Source organism: Cryptomeria japonica, chromosome 1 (assembly GCF_030272615.1).
Source record: "Cryptomeria japonica chromosome 1, Sugi_1.0, whole genome shotgun sequence".
Taxonomy (NCBI): domain Eukaryota; kingdom Viridiplantae; phylum Streptophyta; class Pinopsida; order Cupressales; family Cupressaceae; genus Cryptomeria; species Cryptomeria japonica.
This window is the reverse complement of record NC_081405.1, coordinates 674,334,911-674,360,081: the sequence shown is the minus strand read 5'-3', so window position 1 is coordinate 674,360,081 and position 25,171 is coordinate 674,334,911. Positions and strand designations below refer to the sequence as shown.

At 37.7% G+C, this 25,171-nt stretch overlaps 1 protein-coding gene across 1 annotated transcript in view; it reads right to left on the bottom strand.

Annotated features, from left to right (window-relative positions):
- Positions 1-25,171, bottom strand: part of LOC131026759 (dihydrolipoyl dehydrogenase 2, chloroplastic) — a 69,340-nt gene that overhangs the window by 37,437 nt on the left and 6,732 nt on the right. The window contains exons 3-4 of the mRNA XM_057956700.2: positions 24,488-24,622; positions 21,892-22,009 (exon numbers count right to left, since the gene is read on the bottom strand). Of these exons, the coding sequence (XP_057812683.2) occupies positions 21,892-22,009; positions 24,488-24,622 (253 nt within the window). The remainder of the gene's footprint in view (positions 1-21,891; positions 22,010-24,487; positions 24,623-25,171) is intronic.

Here is a 25,171-nt window from a genome sequence, read left to right as displayed (position 1 = left end):
TTCTTAGATGTCAGTGCCATTATAATTCATAGTTATTATATATATACGATAGCATTAAAGATGCACAAAATGCCCTTACTGTATTTTATGTGCCAAAATGGCAAGAAACAATGGTGCCTCAAATGCTTCAAGCACAGGGTAGAAAGAACACCCAAATTATATTTTCCTTGATCTAACATCTAGTTTTATGGTTGATTCTCAAGTCCCAAATAAAACTTCAGCCAACAGAAGGAATCAGTTTTTGGTGCAAGCCGCATATTTTCACAACCTAAAGAAGCCCTTTTTTAAAAATTAGACCTCTCTTGTCGATGTGAATGCAACTTCCTCTAGAAATTTAGAAGGATTATAATCCACATGTGAAGCTTTTACAAATATTTCCAATTTCTTTATGTGTGTGCCTATACTTATAAATAGGCTGTCTAGCAGACCATGTCCTAAAACTAAGGTAATCCAAATTATATAGCACATAAATAATTGAAAAGATACATAAAAATTAGGTTTGATTTATTCATCAACCACAACCACATCATGCCTGAGATTACAAACCCACTTAACATTATCATTTGGAATAACATAATGGCTCTATTTCCTAAACTCCACTTCTAAAGGCAAAACAGTAACAGAAATGACAAATATTTAGTTTACTAGTCTTCAAACAAGAAAGAAAAAAGCTTTTCAAGGTGATGAATTGTTTTTCATCTCCTTGTGGCCTATTATTCATTTTATGATTATCACAACTATGTGCTGCTGCTCATTCTCTGCAAAAATCTCGTTGCTTTTGCTTCCAATGTGACATGTTTGTACTAAGCGAATTTTTGTTTGTCAAGAATCATTTTTTGAGTACACTGCATGCACTTTCAGACAAGCTCCGGTGACGAACCTGTTGTGACGTTTTCACACATCTTCCCATTGCAAATGGGGACCCCACTTTTTGCTTGGTGGTGTGGTTGTCTTAGCTTAGTCATCCAGCTTGGCAATAATTTTGGTGTCTTTAACCTTTTGCTTGTGAGAAGCTGCAGTGCATTTGATTGTCAAGATGTGATCAAGTTAGCATTTCCATGTCTTGGATTAAGATGAGCAAACAGCCTTCAGCTCCCTTTTTGTCATAGTGCTTAAGTGATAGATAGGAGTCAAGATGATCACTGAATGATGCTTCACAGTGCAACCTTCAAAGTCAGGTCAAGGTATGAGTCTTAGGTGTGATGAATGTTGTTTATAACTAGGTAAGAGGGTTCGGATTGTTAGTTTTCATGATCAGATTATCCACAATAAACAGAAAACTAAAGTTGCACAGTAAAGCATACAAATAGAGAATCACACAACACAAGACTACCCTAGGAAAACCTCCCTCTTGGAGGAAAAACCCAGCAACAAATCAGATCTAGATCCCTTTATTAATTGTAGAATGCAATGACAAGATTACTTATCTGATATAACTGTCAACCTAGGGCAGAATTAGAGTTACAGTTGTAACCCAGTTAGGGCACAATGTAACAGCAGAAGATAGCAGACTTATCTCTTTCTTAAATATCATCAGCATACAGCTTCTAGCTCTTCGTAGTTCTTCACTGAAGATTGCAGACCTAATGATGTTTGTAGACCTTAAAGAGGAACTCGCTATCCTCTTCAATGTATTCACTGTCCAAGATCGCATGTATGGCAAATGCTGATGGCAGAAGTAATTCGCTGATTCCTTGATCAGAAGTGGTTCGCTTGCCTTCAATGAGGATTCGCTAACCTCCAAAATGAGTGGGCAGATCTTGCAGAGCTAACTTCACATTGATAATGAAAACTGAGTTATGAATGCATACACATTAATCTCTATTTATATTTGGCGTGGAGACCAATTCAAGTCGGCTTCACCTTAAGTTTGTGCCAAGACTTAATTACAATTATAGGGCTTACACGTTACCTTATGTCTTGCCCTATTTTGGCGTACTAATAATGATTAAGTTATATTGCAAGGGGAGCGCACCTATTTAGGGCCACACGTTACATGAAGTGATATAGGGTCGGCCCTATAATATGATGAACATGTTTCATGTTGCTTGGCGTGTAGGAGATAAAGGGCCCAGCCCTATTCGAGTTTGTGCACATAGAGATAGGGCCCAGCCCTATTTACACGCCTCCTTAATGAAGCAGGGCCCAGCCCCCTTTTTGGGATTCGAACAACATTGGAATAGGGCCCAACCCTATTTGTTTTACACATTACATATAAATACAATAGATAGGGCCCTGCCCTATAAGGATTCGGATGATGCCTTAAGGCAATCCGAATCCTATTTATTTTCCTAACCTAGTTACAAAATCAACACAGATTGCCTTAAGGCAACATCCGAACCCATATAGGACTGGGTCCTATCCTAAAAGGGTAACGTGCCCCCAAGACAAAACCAGCCCCATATCTCCACGCCACACTAAATATGTACCACGCCACAATAAATCAAATGGCGCCAAAATGCATTAAGGCCGACTTGGGTTATATGGGTTAAGAGCTCATATAAATAAAGATCAAATGCAATCAGCAAAATAGCTCTGCAGCTAAAGGTGCGAAATATAGAAGAGGACTGCGCAAAATATAGAAGAGGACTGTGCGAATTAGTTCAAGAAGATAGAAGGCATTTGGTATTCCTTGATGCAGACTTGGTGTAATTAGAAGGGGCAGATCTGATATGTTAAAAGGGAGCAGATCTGAAAAGTCAAGCTAAGTATTGTATTGATGCAATTAAAGTTAAATACATAATCTGACCTGTGGGTCTTTAGTCCTGGGTTTTTCCTCCTTGGAGGTTTTACTAGGGTATTTGTGTTGGTCTCTTGCTCTCTTGTTTTCATTCTTGCATTTACTTGATTATGGTTTACTTAATGTTAGCAAATAATTAAATGCTACAAAGCTGATTACTGAACTAGGTCACAAACTTAACATGGTATCAGAGCTAAGGTGTTACTAACTTCAGATTTTAGTAAATCATTTGTTGCATATAGTTGCTATTTGTTTTCAGATTAAAATGTCAGGTTTGAGGGCTGAAGATAGACTTGATGGAGCCCTTGATTTTGCTGTTTGGAAAGTCCGTATTCTATTGATCCTTGAAGAGAATGATCTGCTAAAATTAGTAGAAGAAGAAAGGCTGTCCCCTCCTGAAGATGCCGAAGAACTGAAGCAGTTCAAGAAAGACTCCCTCAAGGCTAGGAAGATCATAATTGAATCTGTCAAGAACCATCTTGTCACTGTCATATCAAAATTTGCGTCTGCCAGGGAAATGATCAAACACTTGGAAGGGATGTATGAAGTCAACAACCTGTTGTGACGTATTCACACATCGCCCCATTGCAAATGGGGACCCCTTCTTTTCGCTTCATTTGTTGCTTTCTCTCTGCTTGTTCTTCTCTCTGTTTTTAGGGTTTTGAGTGAGTGAGTTGTCTACCTGGGCTAGGGCTAAACCTTAGGGGTTCTTTTGGATATCATTCAGGCTGAGTCCAGCTAAATTTTGAGAATTGTTAAGTGTCCTCCCAAAGAATTGAGATTGTTGAAATAAGGTAAGCCTTTCAGGAGAGTCAAATAGGTCTCAGGTTAGGTCTAATAAGGGTTTTTAGAGTAAAGTCCAATTTTGACTAAGTGTTAGCATTTTGAAAGAGAAATTGTGTGTTCTTGCCTGGGTGAGTTTTGATCAATTTTTGGAAAGCGAGATGATGCTTGAAACAGAGAAATCGCTCCTAACCCTTGCTGAGGATCCAAGGCGAATTTTATCCTGAGTGCAATTTCTTGTTTTTTGATGGACTTGCTAACTGGTTCCTGGCCTTGAAAATGACCTAACTTTGCTTTATGAAGTCGTTTGAGACTTAAATGTTGAGCAGCTTAGCCTAAAAGGGTAAAATCGCTCCTAACCCTTGCTGAGGGTCCAGGGAGAAAATATTGTTTAAGTAATATTTGTCACTGACTTTTCTAATTTGTTTTGTGCAGGGTCTCCCAGGAGGATGATTGGACGTCACTAAAGGCGATTGAAGTTTTGAAGACAGGAAAAGTGATGATTTTTGGAGACTAAAGGAAAAATCGCTCCTGACCCTTGCTGAGGGCCCAGGGCGAAATTTTGATTTCCTTCATTTTGCAGTGGAAAGAGACCAAGCTTTGAGCATGAATGGAAAATGAATGACTTTCTCCACCCACCTGAAGAGGTTTTGACTTGGAATGATGGAGGACCTTGTTGAAAAATGGAAAATCGCTCCTGACCCTCTCTGAGGGTCCAGGGCGAAAAATCTTATAAGGGTCATTGCTAGCCTTATTTGGTCGATTTGAGATGTCAAAGGCATGGTGGAGGATGAAGTGAGCATGATAAAGTATCCAGACTTGATTGAAGATGATGAATTGAAGGAGTTTTGCCCAGGAAAGGTAAAATCGCTCCTGACCCTTGTTGAGGGTCCAGAGTGAAATTCTTTCTATGCACATTTTTTGACTTTTTCTTGGACATGAGAACTTATTCATAGCATGAAACAAGATGACATCTTCCTTAGCAAAGAAATTTTGAGATGAAAAGTGAAGCATTTTGGTCCAGGTAGCAAAAATCACTCCTAACCCTCTCTGAGGGTCCAGAGCAAAATTTTCAAATGTGCATTTTTCTTGTAAGGTCAAAGTGATTTTGATGATTGGAATGGATGAAGGAAAGCATGTTTTACCCGTTGAATATAATTTGGATGATCAACAAAAGAGGAAATCAAGCCAAAATCAAAAAATCGCTCCTGACCCTCTCTGAAGGCCCAGAGCGAAATTCTCCATGAAGGTCATCTTTAGCATTGTTGTGGTCAAGTTAAGGTATCAAAGGCAGGATGAGTAGTAAAATGAACATGATGAAGCCCTCAAACTCGTTTGAAGATCAAGAGGTGAAGGATTTTTGCCTAGGAAGGACAAAATCGCTCCTGACCCTCTCTGAGGGTCTAGGGCGAATTTCTTGTGGACACACTATTTTAACCCTTGTTGGACATAAAAACCTATTCATAACACAAAACAAGGTGAAGTCTTCCCTAGCAAATAAGTTTCAAAGAAAAGGGTGGAGAATTTCGATCTAAATGGCAAAAATCGCTCCTAACCCTCTCTGAAGGTCCAGAGCGAAAATTTCAAAGACACATTTTCTTGCGAGGTCAAAATGATTTTTATGATTGAAATGGATGTGGAAAGGTGTGTTTCACCTATTGAAGATAATTTGGATGGATAACAAGAGGTAGATAAGCTTGAATTTGAAAAGTCGCTCCTGACCCTTATTGAGGGCCTGTTGTGACGTTTTCACACATCGCCCCATTGCAAATGGGGACTCTTGCTTTTTTGCTTTTTAGGGTTTGTTTTTTTTGGTCTTTTAGGGTTTTGTTAGTTAGCCTTTGCATTTTTGAGTGCTGTCGGGGAGATCAATAGGATAGCAAGTCCGGCTTGAGTGATGTCCTGATCCTGAAATTTGGCTAAGTCTGGAATGTCCTGATCCTGAAATTTTGGCTAAGTCTGGAATGTCCTGATCCTGAAATTTTGGCTAAGTCTAGAATGTCCTGATCCTGAAATTTGACCAAGTCTGGAAACTGAAAAACCTCCAAAAACTAGATTTTGCAATATAACTCCTGGAGGTCTGAAACCACTCTCAAACATCCTGAAAGTATATATGGAATATAACTTAAAGTATAAGTGAAATGTTATATTCCATAAAAATTATCCCGATAGAGAGTTCAAAAAGTCAAAAGGCGCTCCTGTCCTTCACTGAGGATCCAGAGCGAAAAGCGCTCCCGTCCCTCTCCAAGGGTCCAAGGCGAAGCGCTCCTGTCCCTCACCAAGGGTCCAAAGCGAAAAGACTTATTTGAGCCATTCCTGGCCTTGTTTGGTTAAATTGAGACATCAAAGGCATGGTGAAGGACGAAATGAACATTATAGAGCATCCAGACTTGATTGAAAACAAAGAAATGATGAAGTTTTTGCCTAGAAGGTAAAAAGTGCTCCCGTCCCTCACTAAAGGACCGGAGCTTGAATTTCAAATTTGCACTATCTTTGCAAGGTTAAGGTGATTTTATGATTTGAAGAGGTTAAGGGAAGCATGTTTTGTCCATTGAATATAATTTAAGCAGTCTACAAAGGAGTAAATCAACCCAAATGACAAAAAGTGCTCCCGTCCCTCACTGAAGGACCATAGCACTTTTTCAAGTTTCTCTTCTTTGTTTGATATTTTATGGCAAAACTTGGCTTGGATAGGAGGGAGAAAGGATGTTCTATGCATTAGACACGATTGAAGGTTTAAAAGACAAAGAAGTATGCCAAGAAGTCAAAAAGTGCTCCCGTCCCTCACTGAAGGACCAGAGCGATTTTCTAAAAATGCAAATTTCTTGCAAAGGCAAGGCAAGTTTCGTGATTGAAATGAATTAAAGAAGGCAAGATTCATCCATTGAAGATAATTTGGAAGACTAGCAAAGGACGAATTGGCTTGGAATTGCAAAAGTGCTCCTGTCCCTCTCCAAGGGACCAGAGCAATTGGCAAAAGTGCTCCTGTCCCTCACTGAAGGACCAGAGCGCTTAACATGTTATCCTGCCTTTCTCACCAATTTTGGACAAATTGAGGCCAAGGCTCAAGTTTGAAAAAGTGTTTAAAATGCCTTGAAGTGGAATTGAGATGCGAGAGTTGCAAATTTTGACGACAACTAGCAAAAGTGCTCCCGTCCCTCACTGAAGGACCAGAGCGCTTTTTATGAAAACAACTAATTCCCTTCGAGATTATGCTAAGACAAAGTTGTATGAGATGGTAAGGATATTCCAAAGCATGGTGAACAAAGGTTTGACTTCAAAAAATTGAGAATCCTAGCCTAAAAACGAAAAAGTGCTCCTGTCCCTCTCCAAGGGACCAGAGCAAAGTTATTAGCATTCATTATTTTTTGCCATATTTCAACGTTGATATCCTCCAAATCGCATTATATGCCAAAATTACCAACTTTGGAATATTTGAAAAAATTAATTAAATTGGCATTTAATAAATTAATTTTGGGCCTCAAAAAATCGAATTTCTATTATAAAGGCATTTAAAATTAATTTTTGTGAAATTAAAAATTAAAAGTTGAGCGCACAAGGCATTATTTTGCCTTTATTTGACAAGTCAGCCTACTCCTTTTGAGGTTTTATTTATTATTTCACCTTTTATTTGCAAGGTCGGCCTCATGATTGAAGAAGGTGAGCGCTCTATAAGAGAGGAGTGTTGTGGACAAATGCAAATCATTCATTCATTGTTTTAAAATGCGAATTGGAGGAGCAAATTGGAGAGGCGAGTTTCTACTAAGTGTGGAGACTAAGGAGGGCGAAATTCATATTGAAGGCTATTGGAGAGGTGAATTTCTTGCTAGATTGGAGGATAATTTCCAGATTTTTGAAGGCATTTGAAGGCGAATTTCCAAATTTTGAAGAAGCTAGTGGAAGGAGGAGCTCTTTTCCAAGCTAGAGGAGGTGTAATTCATCCAAGGGAGGACTATAATCTAAGCTTGTCCATCAAAATCCGGTTTTCTTCCTTCATTTTTTCAAGGTTTTGTAGTTAAGCAATCAAAGAGGAGGTATGAAGAATCATTTTTGAAGTTCTTATTCAAGACTTATTGTGATCCCATTGCAATTTTGTAAAATCTAAGTCTTGAAGATCCAAATTCCATTCATTATTAATTTGAAAATGTGTAATTTTTTATTTATCATGACTTTTTTTCAAATTAATATCTTAAGTTTTACCTTTGAAAGGTCTTAAATTTCATGCTTTAAGGTTTGATGCTCAAAAGACTAACTTTAATATTTTGTGTAGGCATCAAATGGAGATCCCGGAGTTGGAAAATCAAGCCAGATCAAGGACGGTCTCCCCCAAGAGGATCAAGCAAGGACAAGGGCGACCTCATCCAGTCTAGCATCGACAAGGATGGCCTTCTTCGGACTAACATCATCAAGGAATAACTTCTTCCAATCCAGCATTCCAAGGCGAGGTACATCATCATCCTGCAAATCAAGGACATAAGAAGTCAGAGCAAAGGGTTGGTTGAAGAAGCAGACAGTTCCAGATGAATTAATTAAAGTTAGCTTCTCAACAACATCAAGTTGAATATCTACCAAGTTACAAGTGTTAGGCGAGGTGGCATCCCAATCATCGCTCATCCAGTCGGATTGTTCCACCTCCGCATGTCCAGATTCAATGTACCTAACTCATGGAAGGTGGCACAAACTTCGATGTACCTACCCCAGCTATCCATTGGTTGAATTTTCCAGAGAAGACATGTGTCCTTAAAATACAATTTTATCATTGGTCAAGCATTAAATGTTATGTAATGGTTGTAACAAACCCTAATTAGGGTTTTCATTGTTGAATCTTGGCCATTGATCTCAAATTGATCTAAGCCATCGAATTGTAATGAGGGCACTATATAAGCCCTGGCATTTCATTTGTAAAGGCAATAGAAAGCAGTTGGAAGCAGTTAATAGAATAGAGTTAGTGAATAGGGAGTAGTTAGAAGGTGATTAGAATAGCAATTAGAGTAGAGTAGAGAGAGAAGGCAAAGATTGTTGCCAAGATGTTGTTGTAAAAGACTTGTAACTTCATTGAAGAAATGGTGAAATTTATGGGTCGATTCGACAATTTGCATGGTCTCTATACTTCTCATGTTTGATTTTATGTTATTAGATGAGTGGAAGAAATGTGCTTGATTGATGGTGAAATTCGCATATCCATACTACTAGCGGTTTGTTGATTGCAGACTTGCCTTGTGTAGTCAACTGGAATCATTCAGCTTAAGCTTAACTTCAATTATCGCTTCTTCATTGATATGCATCAACCTGATGGTGTCTATGCCTGTAGTGATAATTTGAACATCATAAAGTTTTCCTTCGAAGATCGCACTAACCTTGTGGAGATGGTCCTGGGATGTCAAAACAAGACTTAGTTAGAATTTCATCAAAGATCATTCATTGCTCCTACATTCTTATTATTAGAATTAGATCCTTTCCTCACCCTCATCTTTTTCCTTTTTTTCAAATCAAAGCTAGTAAGAGCCTGTGTTCCAGCAATATTCAAAGCAGATCAAACGTTCAATCATCAAATGTAAGTCCCCTTGTGATTCCAGCAAATCACATCATACCACAGAGAGCTTATCCACACGTAGAGATCCTACAACGAAGAACCTTGGAGTCATCCTAATTGATCCTTTTCGCGATATCTTCAGCATTCAGAGGCTTTACTCAAGAGAGGATAAGGTACCCTTGGGTATTTTATTCTGTGTTTGATAGTGTACAAAATACACGTCAACAGGGCCCAGGGCAAAAAACCTAAACTCAAACCTTTTCCTCCAGAATTGAATGAAGCTAAGCCTAGACACAAGTTTGAAATGATGTTTGAAATGCCTTTAAGTGGAATTGAGATGCTAAGAGTGCAAATTTTGATGACAATGGGAAAAATTGCTCCTGACCCTCTCTGAAGGTCCAAGGCGAAATTTCCAAGTATGCCCATTTTCCTTGCATTTCAAGATGATATTTTTGTTCTCAAGACTCAATAAGGAGTGAAGTATGATGTTCTACGCCTTAAGAGTAATTTGAAGTTGGAATGATCAAGAATTTGTGCAAAAGACTCAAAATCGCCCCTGACCCTCTCTGAAGGTCCAGGGCGAAAATCACAAAACCAACATTTTCCTCCCAAGTTTGTGCTGAGGCAAGGTTGTGCTAAGGTAGAGAAGGTCTTCCAAAACATGATGAACAAGGATTTGCCTCCAAAGCTTGATAATCCTAGCCTAATTTGCAAAAGTCACTCCTAACCCTTACTGAGGGCCCAAGGCGAAAATCTTTGAAGCACCTATTTTGCCTTACAAAAACAAATCAAACGTGCATGGAATGGATGAAGGAGATCATTGCTTACCCTTATAAGGTGGATTGGCATTAGAAAGATGAAAGATTAAGAGCAAAATTGAAAAATCGCTCCTGACCCTCTCTGAGGGTCCAGGGCGAAAAAACCCTAAATACACTTTCCTCCTAAAGATCAAATGAAATTAAATTCAAAACTCCAATGAGAGATGCCATTTAAATGCCTAGATGAAGTTTTGGACAAGAAAAATGAGGTATGCAAGATCTAAATTGAAAGTTCGCTCCTGACCCTTGCCAAGGGTCCAGGGCGAAGTTAGTAGCATTCTTTATTTTTACCATATTTGAGCATTGATATTCTTCAAATTCCTCAAAATTGCTCACTTCGAAGCCTTTGGAAAGATTAATCAAATTCGCATTAAATTAAAGGCATTTTTTTTTTAAATTAATTTTGTACCTTGAAATAATCAAAATAAGCATCTTAGAGGTATTAAAATTAATTTAAAAAATAAAAATAAAAGATTACAAGTTGAGCGCACAAGGCATTATTTTGCCTTTATTTGACAAGTCGGCCTACTCTTTTGAGGTTTTATTTATTATTTCACCTCTTATTTGGCAAGTCGGCCTTGGAGAGAGGAAGGTGAGCGCTCTATATAATAGGAGATGCTTTGTTCAAGTTTTAATCATTCATTCATCCTTTTTCAAGTGCAAAGTTGAAGTGCGAATTGGAGGAGCGAAATATAGCATGTTGGAGGCGAAATTCTACTAATTGAGGAGCAATTTAAGGAGCGAAATCCAGAAGATTGGAGGCGAATTTTGCTAAGTGTTGGGGGTTAATGGAGGCGTGATTCATCCAAGAGGAGGCTATGATTTAAACTTTGCCTAGCGAAATTCATTTTTTTCACATCATTTCTTAGAGTTTAATACTCAAGAGGAGGTATGGCGAAATCATCTTAACACCCTTGTTCAAGGTTTGATTTTTAGACATTTTTTTAGAAAAGTCTACGTATTGCATGATTAATTAGGACATGATAACTCTAGATTTATCATGAAGTTTCCTAATTAATATCTTAAATCTTCCTTTTGAGTCTTATTTTCTACCCTTTAATGCTCAGGGACTAATTTTGAAATGTTGTGTAGGTATCAAGATGATCTCCTCCAGCTCAATATCATCAAAGAAGATCAAGCAAGGATAAGGGCGACCTCCTCCAATCTAGCATTGACAAGGACGGCCTTCTTCGGTCAAGCATCATCAGGAATAACCTCTTCCAGTCCAGCATCATTAAGGGCGACCTTCTCCATCTATCCTCCAATCCAGCATTCCAAAGTGAGGTACATCATCATCCTGCATATCAAAGACAAAAAGTCAGAGCAGGGGTTCGTTGAAGAAGCAGATAGCTTCAGAAGAGTTAATTAAAGCTAGCTTCTCAGCAACATCAAATTGGCATCAACCAAGTGTCAGACGAGGTGGCATCCCGGTCATCACTTCTCCAGTCAGTGTACCTCAGCATGTCCAGATTCAATGTACCTAACTCATGGGAGGTGGCACAAACTTCGATGTACCTACCCCAGCTATCCATTGGTTGAATTTTCCAGAGAAGACATGTGTCCAATTAATACAATTATTTCATTGGTTAGAATTGAGTTTGTTGTAACAAACCCTAATTAGGGTTTTCATTGTTGAATCTTGGCCATTGATCTCAAATTGATCTTAGCCATTGAATTGTATTAAGGGCACTATATAAGCCCCGACTCTTCATTTTGTAAAGGGAGTGAGAGAGGAGTTAGAGGAAGAATAGTTAGCTAATAGTGAATTAGCCAGTTGATAGAATAGCAATTAGAGTAGAATAGGAGGACAAGGCAAGAAATTGTTGCCATTGATTGTAAATAAACTCCATTTTCATTGAAGTAATGGTGAAGTGTGTCGTTTCTTGCAATATGCATGGTTTCTTGTTGAATCTTCAATTCTAGATGGTAGATGATTAGATCGAATGAAGGAAATTGTTGAATGCACCTGTGTGGAATCCCTTGAATCCATACCACTAGCCTCTTACTGATTGTAAGTGCGCCTTGCATGGTCAACTGGAATAAAATGAGCTTAATCTTAAGTCGTTACACGTCCATTGTTCATGCATTATCTTGAATGGTGATCATTGTCAGATGGTGTACGATTTGAACATATTGGAAGCATTCCTTAGAAGATCGCATTGAGTTGGTGTCGAATTGTTCAAGCCTGATGGTGAGACCCAGCCCAGTAAGAATCCACCTAGTCATTCATCCATCTTCTCGCATTCAAGGTAGTAGAGTAGACTTCCTGAACCTTGTATCTTTTGCCATTTGTTTGTCTTCCAGTTAGTTAGTAGGACTTGTGATTCCAGCAAATCAGACGTTCAGGTCATCAAGTGTAAGTCCCCTTGTGATTCCAGCAAATCACATCATACCACAGAGAGCTTATCCACACGTAGAGATCCTACAATAAAGAACCTTGAAGTCATCCCGATTGATCCTTTTCGCGACATCTTCAGCATTCGGAGACTTTATTCAAGAGAGGATAAGGTACCTTTAGGTATTTTATTCTGTGTTTGGTCGTGTACAAAATACACGTCAACACAACCTCAGCAGGGCCCTTGCTCTAAGGCAGCAGCTTCTTCACATGAAAATGAAAGAAGAAGACTCAATCATGGCCTACTTCATGAAGATCAATGAACTAAAGGACAAGCTAAGTACTCTTGATTGCCAAATTTCGGATAAAGATCTTGTTATGATTGCATTAAATGGTCTACCTGATGAATGGGAACCATTCATTCGTAGCATTGGTGGAAGAGCTAATCATCCCAACTTTGAGCGACTTCAATCTGATTGCATTGAAGAGGAATCTCGAATTGCAGTAAGAGGAAAACTCAAGAACTCTCACAAAGATGATAATCATGTTCTCTTGGCTAAATCTAGGAAAGGTGGACATTAGAAGAAAGAAAAAAGAAGCAAAGATTTTAGGCCCTCCTCCTATGATCCAAGGAAGAAGTCAAGAGATTCCTCCCACATTCGTTGCTTCAGATGTGATAAGTATGGTCACTATGCCAGAGATTGTCAGAATGATCCCAAGGAAAGGGAAGTCAATTTAAATGAAGTTGTTGAACAAAATGAGGACTATCTTCTTATCTCTGCTCTATCAAGCAATGTTCCTATAGACAGTGATACTTGGATAAATGACAATGGTGCCTCCAGACACATCTCAAGTTTTCGTGAGCATCTTTATGATCTGATAGAAAAGGATACCAACCTTCACGTGGTAATCGGTGATGATGCTCGATACTCAGTAAAAGGTTCTGGTACTACCTCTTTAAAACTAGATTCTGGTATTTCCTTACAACTCTGTGATATCCTTTTTGTACCTGGTATTAAAAGAAATCTTATTTCCATTTCTGCCTTAGAAGATAAGGGTTTGCAAATAGCATTTTCTGAAGGGAAAGTACTTGCTTGGTCTAAGAAATCTAATTTCAAAACTGTTTGTGTTATTGGAAATAGATGTGATAGTTTATATAAGCTTGCAGCTAATCCAATTCAAGCTCTCATCCATGAGGCCCCTGAATCATGCGAGCTATGGCATAGAAGACTTGGACATCTACACTTTCAAGCCCTTCCCACTCTCGGTAAAATGGTTAAAGGTATGCCTAAACTTAGTTTATCTCATGATGATGCTTGTAAAGGTTGTGCAATGGGTAAGAATGTAAAGAAACCTTTTCATAGAAGTGATAGTAGGGCTAAAAAAAAGTTAGAGCTCATTCATTCAGATTTATGTGGTCCCATGTCTGTAGCATCTCCTAGCGGCTTCCTTTATCATGTTATCTTCATAGATGATTTCTCTAGGAAAACATGGATTTACTTTCTTAAATCTAAAGAGCCTGAAAAAGTCCTAAACAGATTTAAAGAATTCAAAGCCTTGCTTGAAAACACTACTTGAAATCGAATTAAATGTTTAAGGTCTGACGATGGAGGTGAGTACACCTCAGGTAGTTTTTATGATTTCTGTATTAAGGCGGGAATTAAGAGGGAGTTTTGTGTTCCCTACAATCCTCAGCAAAATGGAGTTGCTGAAAGAAAGAACAGGACCATTGTTGAAGCTGCAAGAGCCATGATTCATGATCAAGACCTGCAACCCTTTCTATGGGCGGAGGCATCCAAAACAGCAGTTTACATTCAGAATAGATGTCCTCATCGTTCTCTAAAGAATGTAACCCCTGAAGAAGCCTTTACAGGAATCAAACCTGACATCAGTCACCTAAGGATATTCGGGAGCCCTATGTATGTTCATGTGCCTAAGGAAAAACGAACCAAGTTGGATCCCTCTGGAAAGAAAGGCATCTTAGTGGGATACAGTGAATCTTCCAAAGCCTTCAAGATCTACATTTCAGGTCAAAGGTATGTTGAGGTAAGTAGAGATGTAACTTTTGAAGAAGATATTGCTTTCAAAATATCTAAAGGTTCATTATCTGATAATAATGATATGGTGATTGAAAATCAAGATTCAAAAGTTGATGCTAACCCTGAGATACAGAAGGAGTCCACTGACCTCCCGGATCAGGAAGTTCAGGATGACCCAACAGAACCCATGGACTCTACAGATATACCTAAGGATATTGTGGTCTGCAAGAAGAGGCCACTTTGGGTTAGAAACACTATTCAAGATGCTAAAGGATTTGCTGCTCCCAGAGGAACCTTTAGAGATAGCAAGAGACTCCAAAATCACGCCAACTACATCTCTGTGATGTGTGATATCATTGAGTCTGAACCTCTCAATGTTGAACAAGCTATGTCCCATCATGCTTGGAAATCAGCCATGGATGAAGAGTATGGGTCTATCGTCAAGAATGATGTCTAGGACATTGTGCCCAACCCCAAAGGTAAGTTTGTTGTTTCTTCTAAATGGTTGTTTAAAATTAATGGTAGTATTGAAAAATATAAAGCTAGATTTGTAGCCCGTGGTTTTTCTCAAAAGGAAGGAATAGATTATGAGGAAACTTTTGCTCCTGTTGCTAGATATACTTCTATTAGATCTATAATAGCTATTGATGCAACCAAAGGTTGGGAGCTGCATCAAATGGATTTTAAGACAGCCTTCCTCAATGGTCTCATTGAGGAAGAAGTCTATATTGAGCAACCAGAAGGTTATGTAATCCATAAAAGAGATTCTCATGTTTGCAGGTTGAAGAAAGCCTTATATGGGCTCAAACAGGCCCCTCGTGCTTGGTATGAAAGAATTGATAAGTACTTACTAAGCTTAGGATTTCGTAAGAATGATGTTGATGCTAACATTTACTTGAAGATATATAATGATGATATGCTCATTCTGGTTTTGTATGTGGATGATTTATTTCTCACTAGTGAAAATAAATTAATAATAAGATGTAAGAAAGAATTAGCCTCAGAATTTGAAATGAAGGATTTAGGTCTAATGCATTACTTCCTAGGGTTAGAAGTATGGCAAAAGCCAAATGAAATTTTTCTAAGTCAAGGAAAGTACACTATTGATATTCTGAGAAGATTTAGAATGATGGACGGTAAACCCATGTCTACTTCTATGGAATCTAACTTAAAGAAGTTAAGTGTTTCTGCAGCTAACTCTGATTTTGCAGATCCATCTGAGTACAGGCAGTTGATTGGATCCTTGATGTATCTAGTCAATACTAGACCAGATATCTGTTATGTTGTGAATGCCCTCAGTCAGTTCATGTGCTTGCCTAAACTTGTTCACCTAGTTGCTGCCAAACACATTCTAAGATACCTACGTGGCACTAGTGGTTATGGGTTGAAGTATTCACTTAATACCTCAATCTTCTTGGAAGGCTATTCAGATTCAGATTGGGCAGGAAGTGTCAAGGACCGGAAAAGTACTTCGGGTATCTGTTTCAATTTGGGCTTTGCAGTAATCTCTTGGGCATGTAGGAAGCAATCTTCAGTAGCATTAAGCACTGCAGAAGCTGAGTACATTGCAGCATCTGTTGCATCTAGAGAAGCAGTGTGGCTGCGCAAACTTCTAATTGGATTATTAGGCCAATCTAGTGGTCCTACCACCATTCATTGTGATAATCAAAGCTGTATAAAGATGTCAGTAAATCTTGTGTTCCATGACTGGTCCAAACATGTGGAAACGCACTATCACTTCATTCGTGATATGGTGCAAAGAGGCACCATTCAGCTAAAGTATATTAGCACAGATGAACAGGTTGCAGATATTCTTACCAAACCCTTATCCAGAGTGAAGTTCGAATACTTCAAAGACAGACTTGGTATTGTGGAAAATGAAGCCCTGGTTAAGAGGGAGCTTCAATCTCAGTGACTTTATCTGCAGCATTTTGATCATTCTTTGCTTGTGTGCAAGAATGAAAAGTATCCAATCTATGCTTGTGTGCTAGATGGAAAATTGTAATTATGTAAAGACCCACTTGTGTATTACACTTTCTATGCTTGTGCGCTCGAACCATCCTATGCTCGTGTGCTAGGTGGAAGATGTAATTCTATGCTTGTGTGCTAGATCCATTCTATGCTTGTGTGCTAGATGGAACTCTAAAGGTTCAAATTATGTATTCTCTTCTTCCCTAGTTAAGAGGGAGTGTTGTTTATAACTAGGTAAGAGGGTTCGGATTGCCTTAAGGCAACATCCGAACCCATATAGGATTGGGTCCTATCCTAAAAGGGTAACGTGCCCCCAAGACAGGACCAGCCCCATATCTCCACGCCACACTAAATATGTACCACGCCACACTAAATCAAATTGGCGCCAAAATGCATTAAGGCCGACTTGGGTTATATGGGTTAAGAGCTCATATAAATAAAGATCAAATGCAATCAGCAAAATAGCTCTGCAGCTAAAGGTGCAAAATATAGAAGAGGACTGTGCGAATTAGTTCAAGAAGATAGAAGGCATTTGGTATTCCTTGATGCAGACTTGGTGTAATTAGAAGGCGCAGATCTGATATGTTAAAAGGGAGGAGATCTGAAGAGTCAAGCTAAGTATTGTATTGATGCAATTAAAGTTAAATACATAATCTGACATGTGGGTCTTTAGTGCTGGGTTTTTCCTCCTTGGAGGTTTTCCCAAGGTATTTGTGTTGGTCTCTTGCTCTCTTGTTTTCATTCTTGCATTTACTTGATTATGGTTTACTTAATGTTAGCAAATAATTAAATGCTACAAAGCTGATTACTGAACTAGGTCACAAATTTAACAATGAACAGTCAAGCAAACAAGTGGACACCCTTAGGTTAGAATGAAACGAGAGTTGATCAAGTCTAGGTGGATGAAGTTCAAGGAAATACGAAAGAGTACAGGTTAGTTTTCCTTGGATTTCCAAGAGGAAATTCAAGGATGAAACCCTCACAGTGATAGAGTCAACCTCAAGAAAAGATGAAGTCCCAATGTAGTAGTGATTCCATGAGTGCCCAAAATCCACAATTGGAGAAAATCCACAACTTGGTGGAATCCATGACTATGAAATGAAGCAGTGACTTTTATCCTTAACATGCCAGAATCCACGACTTGGATGTTCACTAGGTCAAGATAAGTGAACGTGACGAAATGCAATGTTTGCCCCCCAAATCCACAATCGAGAAGTGATGATTGAGCAACTCAGATTGAATGCTTAATGAAGGTGATCCAAGGTCTAAGTAATGATGAAGAACAAGGAAAATACCAAGTTAACACTATGAAGAAGTTACTTTACACTTGGTGAAATCAATGAGTGAAGAGGTCGAAGTGAGTTGTCCTTGACTCACCAAAATCCACAACCTTGATAACCTTGAAGATGATGCCAAGTGAAGGTGGCGAAGGGTGAATTCATCATTGAGTCCTCTAAGTGTGCAAGCAAAGGCATTACAGCAATCAACTTGAGCAAACGATGAAGCAACAAATTGAGGTGGCAATCAGCATGTTTGTCCATGAGTCATAAAAATCCACGACCTTACCAAATCCATGATCTTAGAAGGTCTCCAACTTGTCTTCAAATGCAAGGAATTCAACGCTTGAAGGCCCTTTTGATGATCACCTTCAATAAATGCAAGGACAATCAACTTAAAGTAAGGTCAATGCACTCATCCATGGGTCTCCAAATCCACGGCCCTAGGAATTCCACAAAGTAGCGAAATCCATGACTCAAGGGTGGATGGTGAGATTGATCAATGAAATGAAGAAGGAATAACAAACTCATTCAACCCTTGACTCGAAGAATGAAGATCAACAACATGGTCAAGGAAATTAATTGACTAGGTGTTGGAGTTTGCATGTTTGAATAATGATGACCCATCCATGGACTCAAGGAATCCACGACCCTCCAATATCCACGACCCTCCAAAATCCACGAAGTAGAGAAATCCACGACTTGAAGGTGGATGGCAGTAAGTTTGTCAATGGGTTGACAAAATCCACGACTTAATGAGGGTGATTCTAACATTATGATGTTTGATCAAATGAGCACCCAAACACAAGATGAAAGAGTGAAAGTGATCAAGGTAAATCAGACTTAAGATACAAATTGGTAGAAGGAAGACATATGCCCTGATTTTGAGCAATTTCCACATCTGAAAATGCATTCCCAGAATTTCAAAGCATAATTCCAGATGAAATCAGAACTGGTTAACATTCATTTTTCTGGAAATAAGGATAAATTTATGTGTTTATAGCAAAGAAACGAGACTCGGACTCGGCGCGGACTCGGCAAGGCTGACCCGACTCAAGACTCGGCAAAAAATCGACAAGACTCGGCAAAGACTCGATAGAACTCGGCAAAAAAAACAATTTTCTAATGATTTTTGCCTAGACCGAGCCGGGTCAGCCTTGCCGAGTCCGAGCGACCCAGGACTCGCCGAGGGTCACTCAGCCCGTGGCTCGCCGAGTTTTGGCGAGTCATGGCGAGTCACGGAACTCTGGTTTATAATCAACTCACGATCATGATTAAGGTGTTTTCCTTGTCTTTCCAAGTCTGATGCAGGGAGTAAGCATGTTGAATGATGGAGAGAGACATTTCAACTTGGAGGAAACTCAACAAAGTGATGAAGGGATCAAGTATTCAACAAGGATTACATTCCAAGCGGTGCACAAGACAAATATGTCAATGATGAGATCAAGAATCAGCATTATCAAGACCTCAAGAAATGAAGCTACAAGAGAGGACTTCACAACGATGCAATGGAGGACTCACAAGATCAAGATAGAGCAATGAAGAAGAGAAAAATTTGCAATTATCTTGGATTTATGAAGACTCGAGGCTAGTACACCATGGAGATATCCCTACATCAATACAAGGATCTATTGATTATAATTAGGGAATGGCGAATTCCAATTGCCTTGGGCAACATTGGAATCCGCCCAAGGGGGCCAGCCCCTTTCTCCAACGTGTAGGACTGGGCCCTATACCTCACTTCACTCCACGCTACATAATGAAACCCCACGCTACATGCATAATAACGTGCTTGCTTAAATGGGGCCGACCCTATCTATCAAGGCATTTCGGATTAAAGAGATTCAAATTAAATTAGAAGTAATTTAATTTATATTAGGCCGACATAAAAAGGATTTTGCATCACATATATATAAGACATATCTGCCTCATTCAAAATACAATTAATACACATCCTTCAAGCGAAATACATATCTGCTAATGATGCAAAGTTCACACATGCCTAAGGATGCGAAGTATACATCTGAGTTCACACATGCCTAACGATGTGAAGTATACAATCTGATTAATGCAAAAGCTGGTGAAGGAATTCATGCGAATCATCCCTGCCAATTAAAGAAGCAAACGTCAAGTTCTTGCTGTCATAAAGAAGGCTGAGCTGTTCCAGAATTAAAGTGCCAGGGTTACTGAATCAGTGCAGATCTAAGACACATCAAGAGTGCAGATCTAGGGCTTGAGTCTGAGTGCTGATTGGTGTGTTGAAGGAGCAGACCTGATATACATGAAAGTGCAGATCTGTGGTTGATTCCATCAGCCCTAAGAGCAAACACTTCAGACATCTTCAAGGACCTAAGATAAGTGTTGTAACTGTTACATGAATATAATTCATAATCAGATCTGAGGATCTTTTCTGGCTGGGTTTTTCCTCCTAGGAGGTTTTCCCAGGGTAACCATGTGTTGTTCTTATTTCTTTGTTCATTTCTATGTCATGCCTAAATCTAGAAATCTCTAAATCTTTCAGCTAATCAAACTAAATTCTGATTTCTGAGTTTATATTAATCTGAAAGTAGTAAAAATAACAGAATCAAGGTCAAGAGCAGTCAAAATGAAAGATTCCAAGGTTGAAACGTGAGACACATCATGAGGTGAATTCCCAAGCATGAAGAAGGATGAATGAAAATGATCAAATCAGATAAGATGATGCAATTTGGGAATATCTCCCACTATCATCACATTCCTTATGGAGCATTTGGATAAGGTTGAGTATCAAGAGATATTACTCGAACAACAAACACTTGTGATGAGTTACAAGGCGTGCAAACAACTGAGGTGGCAAAAACTCACCTTCATTGACCCAATCACATCATTCCAAGTCAAAGCGTCTAGATTCAATGTATTTGACTCATCCAACAAAGAGGATAACTACCACATGTGGAGGCACAAAATTCAATGTACCTAACCTCATCACTGATTGGAGCACATTCAAAGAAGGATATGTGTCCTATTTATTGTAATAATCTCATTGGTCAAGAAGGAGTTTGTTGTAACAAATCCTAATTAGGGTTTCACTATATGATCTTGGCCATTGATTTGAGAATCAATCTAAGCCATTGAATTGTATTGAGAGCATTATATAAGGCTTGCTCTCCTCATTTGTAAGGTTAATAGACATTAGATACCAAATGGCTAGAGGTAGAGTATAAGAAGGCAGAAATTGTTGCCAATGCATGTTAATAAACATACTTTTCATTGAATTTATGATGCATAGTGGTGTTTCTTCTACATATTGCATGGTTTCTTGTTATATCCTCAAATTTAGTTAAAATTCATTGATTATGATGGAGAAGTGTGATGATATTTGATGAATCCTTCGGTTTATACCATTTACACCTTGTTGATTGCAAGTTGTAGTGCATGGTTAGTCTGAACCTAATTATTATTTGTGGTTAAGTTCGATTGTGAATACTTCACTTGGATTGCACCATTATTGGGTGTCTGAATGGGTTGTTTACAATATGAAGATCTTTCACTACCTTAAGAGATTGCACTCTTTCTATGGCGTTGTGAGCTATCTCTAGTTAAGTAGAAAGTAGTTTCATGAAGGATTTGTCTATCAAAACATCATTCATTATTGTCTTTGTCCATAGGAATTAGATTAGTCTTCCTAAACCCTTCCTATTTTTGTCCGTTTTTCAATTCAAGTCAGTTTAGGAGAAAGCATCACAAGATTGCAATATCGGATGATCAAGTTCCAGTCACATTGAAGGAGTTCTAATTGAAGTTCAAGTATAAACGTAAGTCCCATTGTGATTCCAGCAAAATCACATCAACACATTGAGTCTATCCATGTATAAAGCCAAAACCTAACTATAGGAGCCTTGGAGTCACGTTGTTTGATCACGAAGTTTAGCATTTGAGGAGATTTTGTTCAAGAGAGGATAGACTATTGGATACTTTATTTTGTGTTCGAAGTGTCATAAAACACACATCAACAACACCAATGGCCATGAAATAACTGATCAGCATAGTTCTAAACATCAAAAACATATGTACTCTAACTAACTATAGTCACACGCCTTGCATCTAAGCTTCAGAAAGCACAAGTTGTTATAAAAAAGGTGAGATTACCAGAAGGTGTTATAGATGACATGAAATTAATAATTTGGTGATATCTAAAAATAACAATCTCAAGATCTATACTTATAGCTATCTTGTGCATACAAGGAAAGCAAGTCCATAGTTCTTGAGAACCACCAAATAGCAATTACTTTACATGTACAATCTTTCATTATACCAAAGGGCATTCTTCACGTCCTGAAGCATAGGATTAATCCCTCAAGAAGACTCGGATACTTAACATATATAAGAAATGGATAAGTGCCACTTTTTACTCACCATCAATTTCAATGCCTGGGGGGACAAAAGGAACAGAACCTGTCGCAATGATAATATCTTTAGCAGTCACTATCTTGTCAGGGAAGCCAACTTTACCATATTTCACTTGATGTGGACCCTGAAATGCAGATAAGCGAAAATCAATGCAAGTTCAACATAATATTTGCAATCAAATAAGTGGTTTTCCAACTCATAACAGCTGCATCAGGATGATATCATACTCATTAAACATCAAGTAAGAACACTCATATAATAAGGGCAGAAGAATAGTAACGATTATAATTAAACATGAACAATGTAAAGACAACTAGCTAGAATCTTTGTGGAAATCGTCATTATTCTAAATCACTAAATATGATTAACACAAACTAAACACCCTTGTATTGAACTTAACACAAAAGGCACCTCAAGAAGACTAGTAGCATACTTAAGCATATCACCTTTCTAATTGATCCAAACATCACACTTAAACTAATAATGTAAAAACAAGTTTAAAGATGGTGAACAACAGTTTAATAAGATGACCAAAACATATTTAATATATTTCAAGAAAGTACAAGATTATTGCCTAAAGCATACAACCATCAAAATTTTAATACATCTAATTTGAAAAACAGATGAACCAAAGTAATTAGTCAAATGATCACGAAGATGAATAAGAATTACAGTAAACAAGACCAATCCCAAAAAAAGGATACATCAACTATTTTCAACATGCAAAAAAATTAAAAACCGCTAAAATATCAAAACGAATGTTATCACCCAAACGTATCTAAGAGAAACATCCTTTCAAATTACATTAACATCAAAATGTAGAACAATATAATTATCATATGTTCATGCAAAAACAACACCATTGCAAACTACTATTTTAATATTTACAAACAAGTTAATAAACAAATACCCATAAGGGGGCAAAGAGTTTCCCTAATGGGTGATAAGTTGCAGTACTAAACCTTTGTCACCACAAGAACCTAAAGAGCATCAAACCTGTAAAGAAAAAATCTTAGTATAGCTAAAACAAAAGACACAATTAAAGAACTAGAGCAATTTTGTGTGACAATAATTTTCAAAAGCTTTCCAATATTCTATGATATTTATGAACTTTCAATCTAGTTCTTACTTTAAAATTTTTTGATCTACATTAATGTCAACTGGTGATATGACGATGTCAATTTAACTGCATTTATTCTATTATCATTTGTAAATGCTTGTCAAGTGCAAGCCCTTTCATCATGCGTAAATGCTTGTCAATTCTAAACCCTTCCATCATGTTTTTAGTGCAATTTATCTCCAGCTTACAATCACTTGTAGGATGAAGAGCGTTGTTGCTGGCAATATCTGTCAGGATTAATAGAAACCCGTAATGCTGACATGAAAATTATGTGAGTGACAACAGCATGATAATAGGATCCTACAAAGTGAATCACAGTGCATTAAATGTGTTTTTCTCTCTTAGCTGTAGACTAGAGAAGAAACAGAAGGAATTTTAAAATCAGAAATTTTAAGGATATATCAATAGGAATTGAGATCATATTTTGCATTTGACTTTTAGCTTCTGCCGGGAGGTTCACACTTTTAGGAAGCAAAAACTTGCTGTGGTTAAACATTACGCGTATGAAAGCCATTTTATTTTGCTTGTATACTGTAGTGCATACAAATGAATACAACAGACTTAAATAACTATTGCAACTCATTAACACGTCAAGATTGTCTAATACTCAAAACCTTCTACTAAAATTTTGGTAGCTTTCTATTACCAATTGCAATTAAATTAAAAAAAAAATATTTAGCTACTTCTTCAAAGCATATTTCTGATAGACATACCTTCCTCTTGGTGGGGACAAAACCTATGATCACAAGGAAGCTAGAAGAAAAATTAAAGTCTCTAACATAAAATAATATTTGTTATGACCTTAACTTTCAGTATAATTTCTAAAGTGATATCCTCCCCTGGACAGGAACATAACTATACCTAGCAGCAATCCTAGAGATAGAGTCTCAACCATAAAGGAGATTCCTTACAACCCTAATATTCAGTATAACTATATCCATGATACATATAAACGAGATTTATATTTAATAACTCACATTTTTTAGTTCATTAATTGCCATGACCCACATTTCTGAGCTAAAGGTAACTTTCATGGCTCTCATGTAATTAATAGCTGTTTTGGGAACAAAAAATCAGAGTTTGCAGAGGATGAAAGGACCAAATCATCCTAAAGTATATGGGGTTCAAAAAGGTTACTATAATGATAAATTCAATATACATTCATAAAGTTACAAATGTCGCCCAAATGCAAAAGCAGGATGATGTCCCCTTTTGGAAAGTTTCAAAAGCCAAAGTGTTATTCAAAGGATAAGAGTGAATTTTCCTTCCCTCCAGAAGCCAAGATGCATATGAATTCATTATATATACACCCATTCAAGATTTATTTATTTTAAGGAAAGATTTTTAATACAAGATTATGCCATGATAGCATCAGAAATCCTCCTTTTATAGTAGCAGAAAACTAAAGGATGTGCTGCATTTCTGCATATCAGATTTGCATATATGTCACATTGCAATGGAGAAACAACAAAGTAAACTTACCAAGACAGTACCAACTCCTGTTAAAATATCTACACCAAGAGATTTCATTGAATTTGTCAAATTTCCTCTAATTTTTGATGCAAGATTGTTTGCATGATCTGAAACAGATTGTCTGTCATAGCCTGCTGCTGCAACCTAATGCCAAAATGTACACAATATTCAGGTCACAGTTGTTGCTTAATGAAAAGTATTAAATTAAACAAAAATGAACATTAAAAACATGATAAAACATATTTTTCATTGCATGTACACATTTAAAAGTTTATAACATAGGTTTTCACCATAAGCCAAGAACTGCATTAGATAGCATGATATAAAACAACAGAATTGAATAACTGTTTTTATCAACATCCACTTAAAAATCAAAACAATGAAGCACAAGAAAAAATGGCAAACATTATGATTCCACTTATAAAAACATAAGTCTAACCAATAATGGCATAAGGATCATGCAAGATGCCTATGATAGAACAATGTATATGGCATGCTATTGTGTGAACAAACGAATTTCCCAACCATCATTGCAATGCTCAAACTGTACAGGAGGTTCATATGGTAAAAAGGTTGACCACAGCTCACCATCAATATTAGGGGCATTTGGAAAGTACTTAATATCTGAAACAATAGACTATACAGATATAAGTTTTTCTCAAACTGAGGTTGCTCAGAGAGTTTTATGCAATT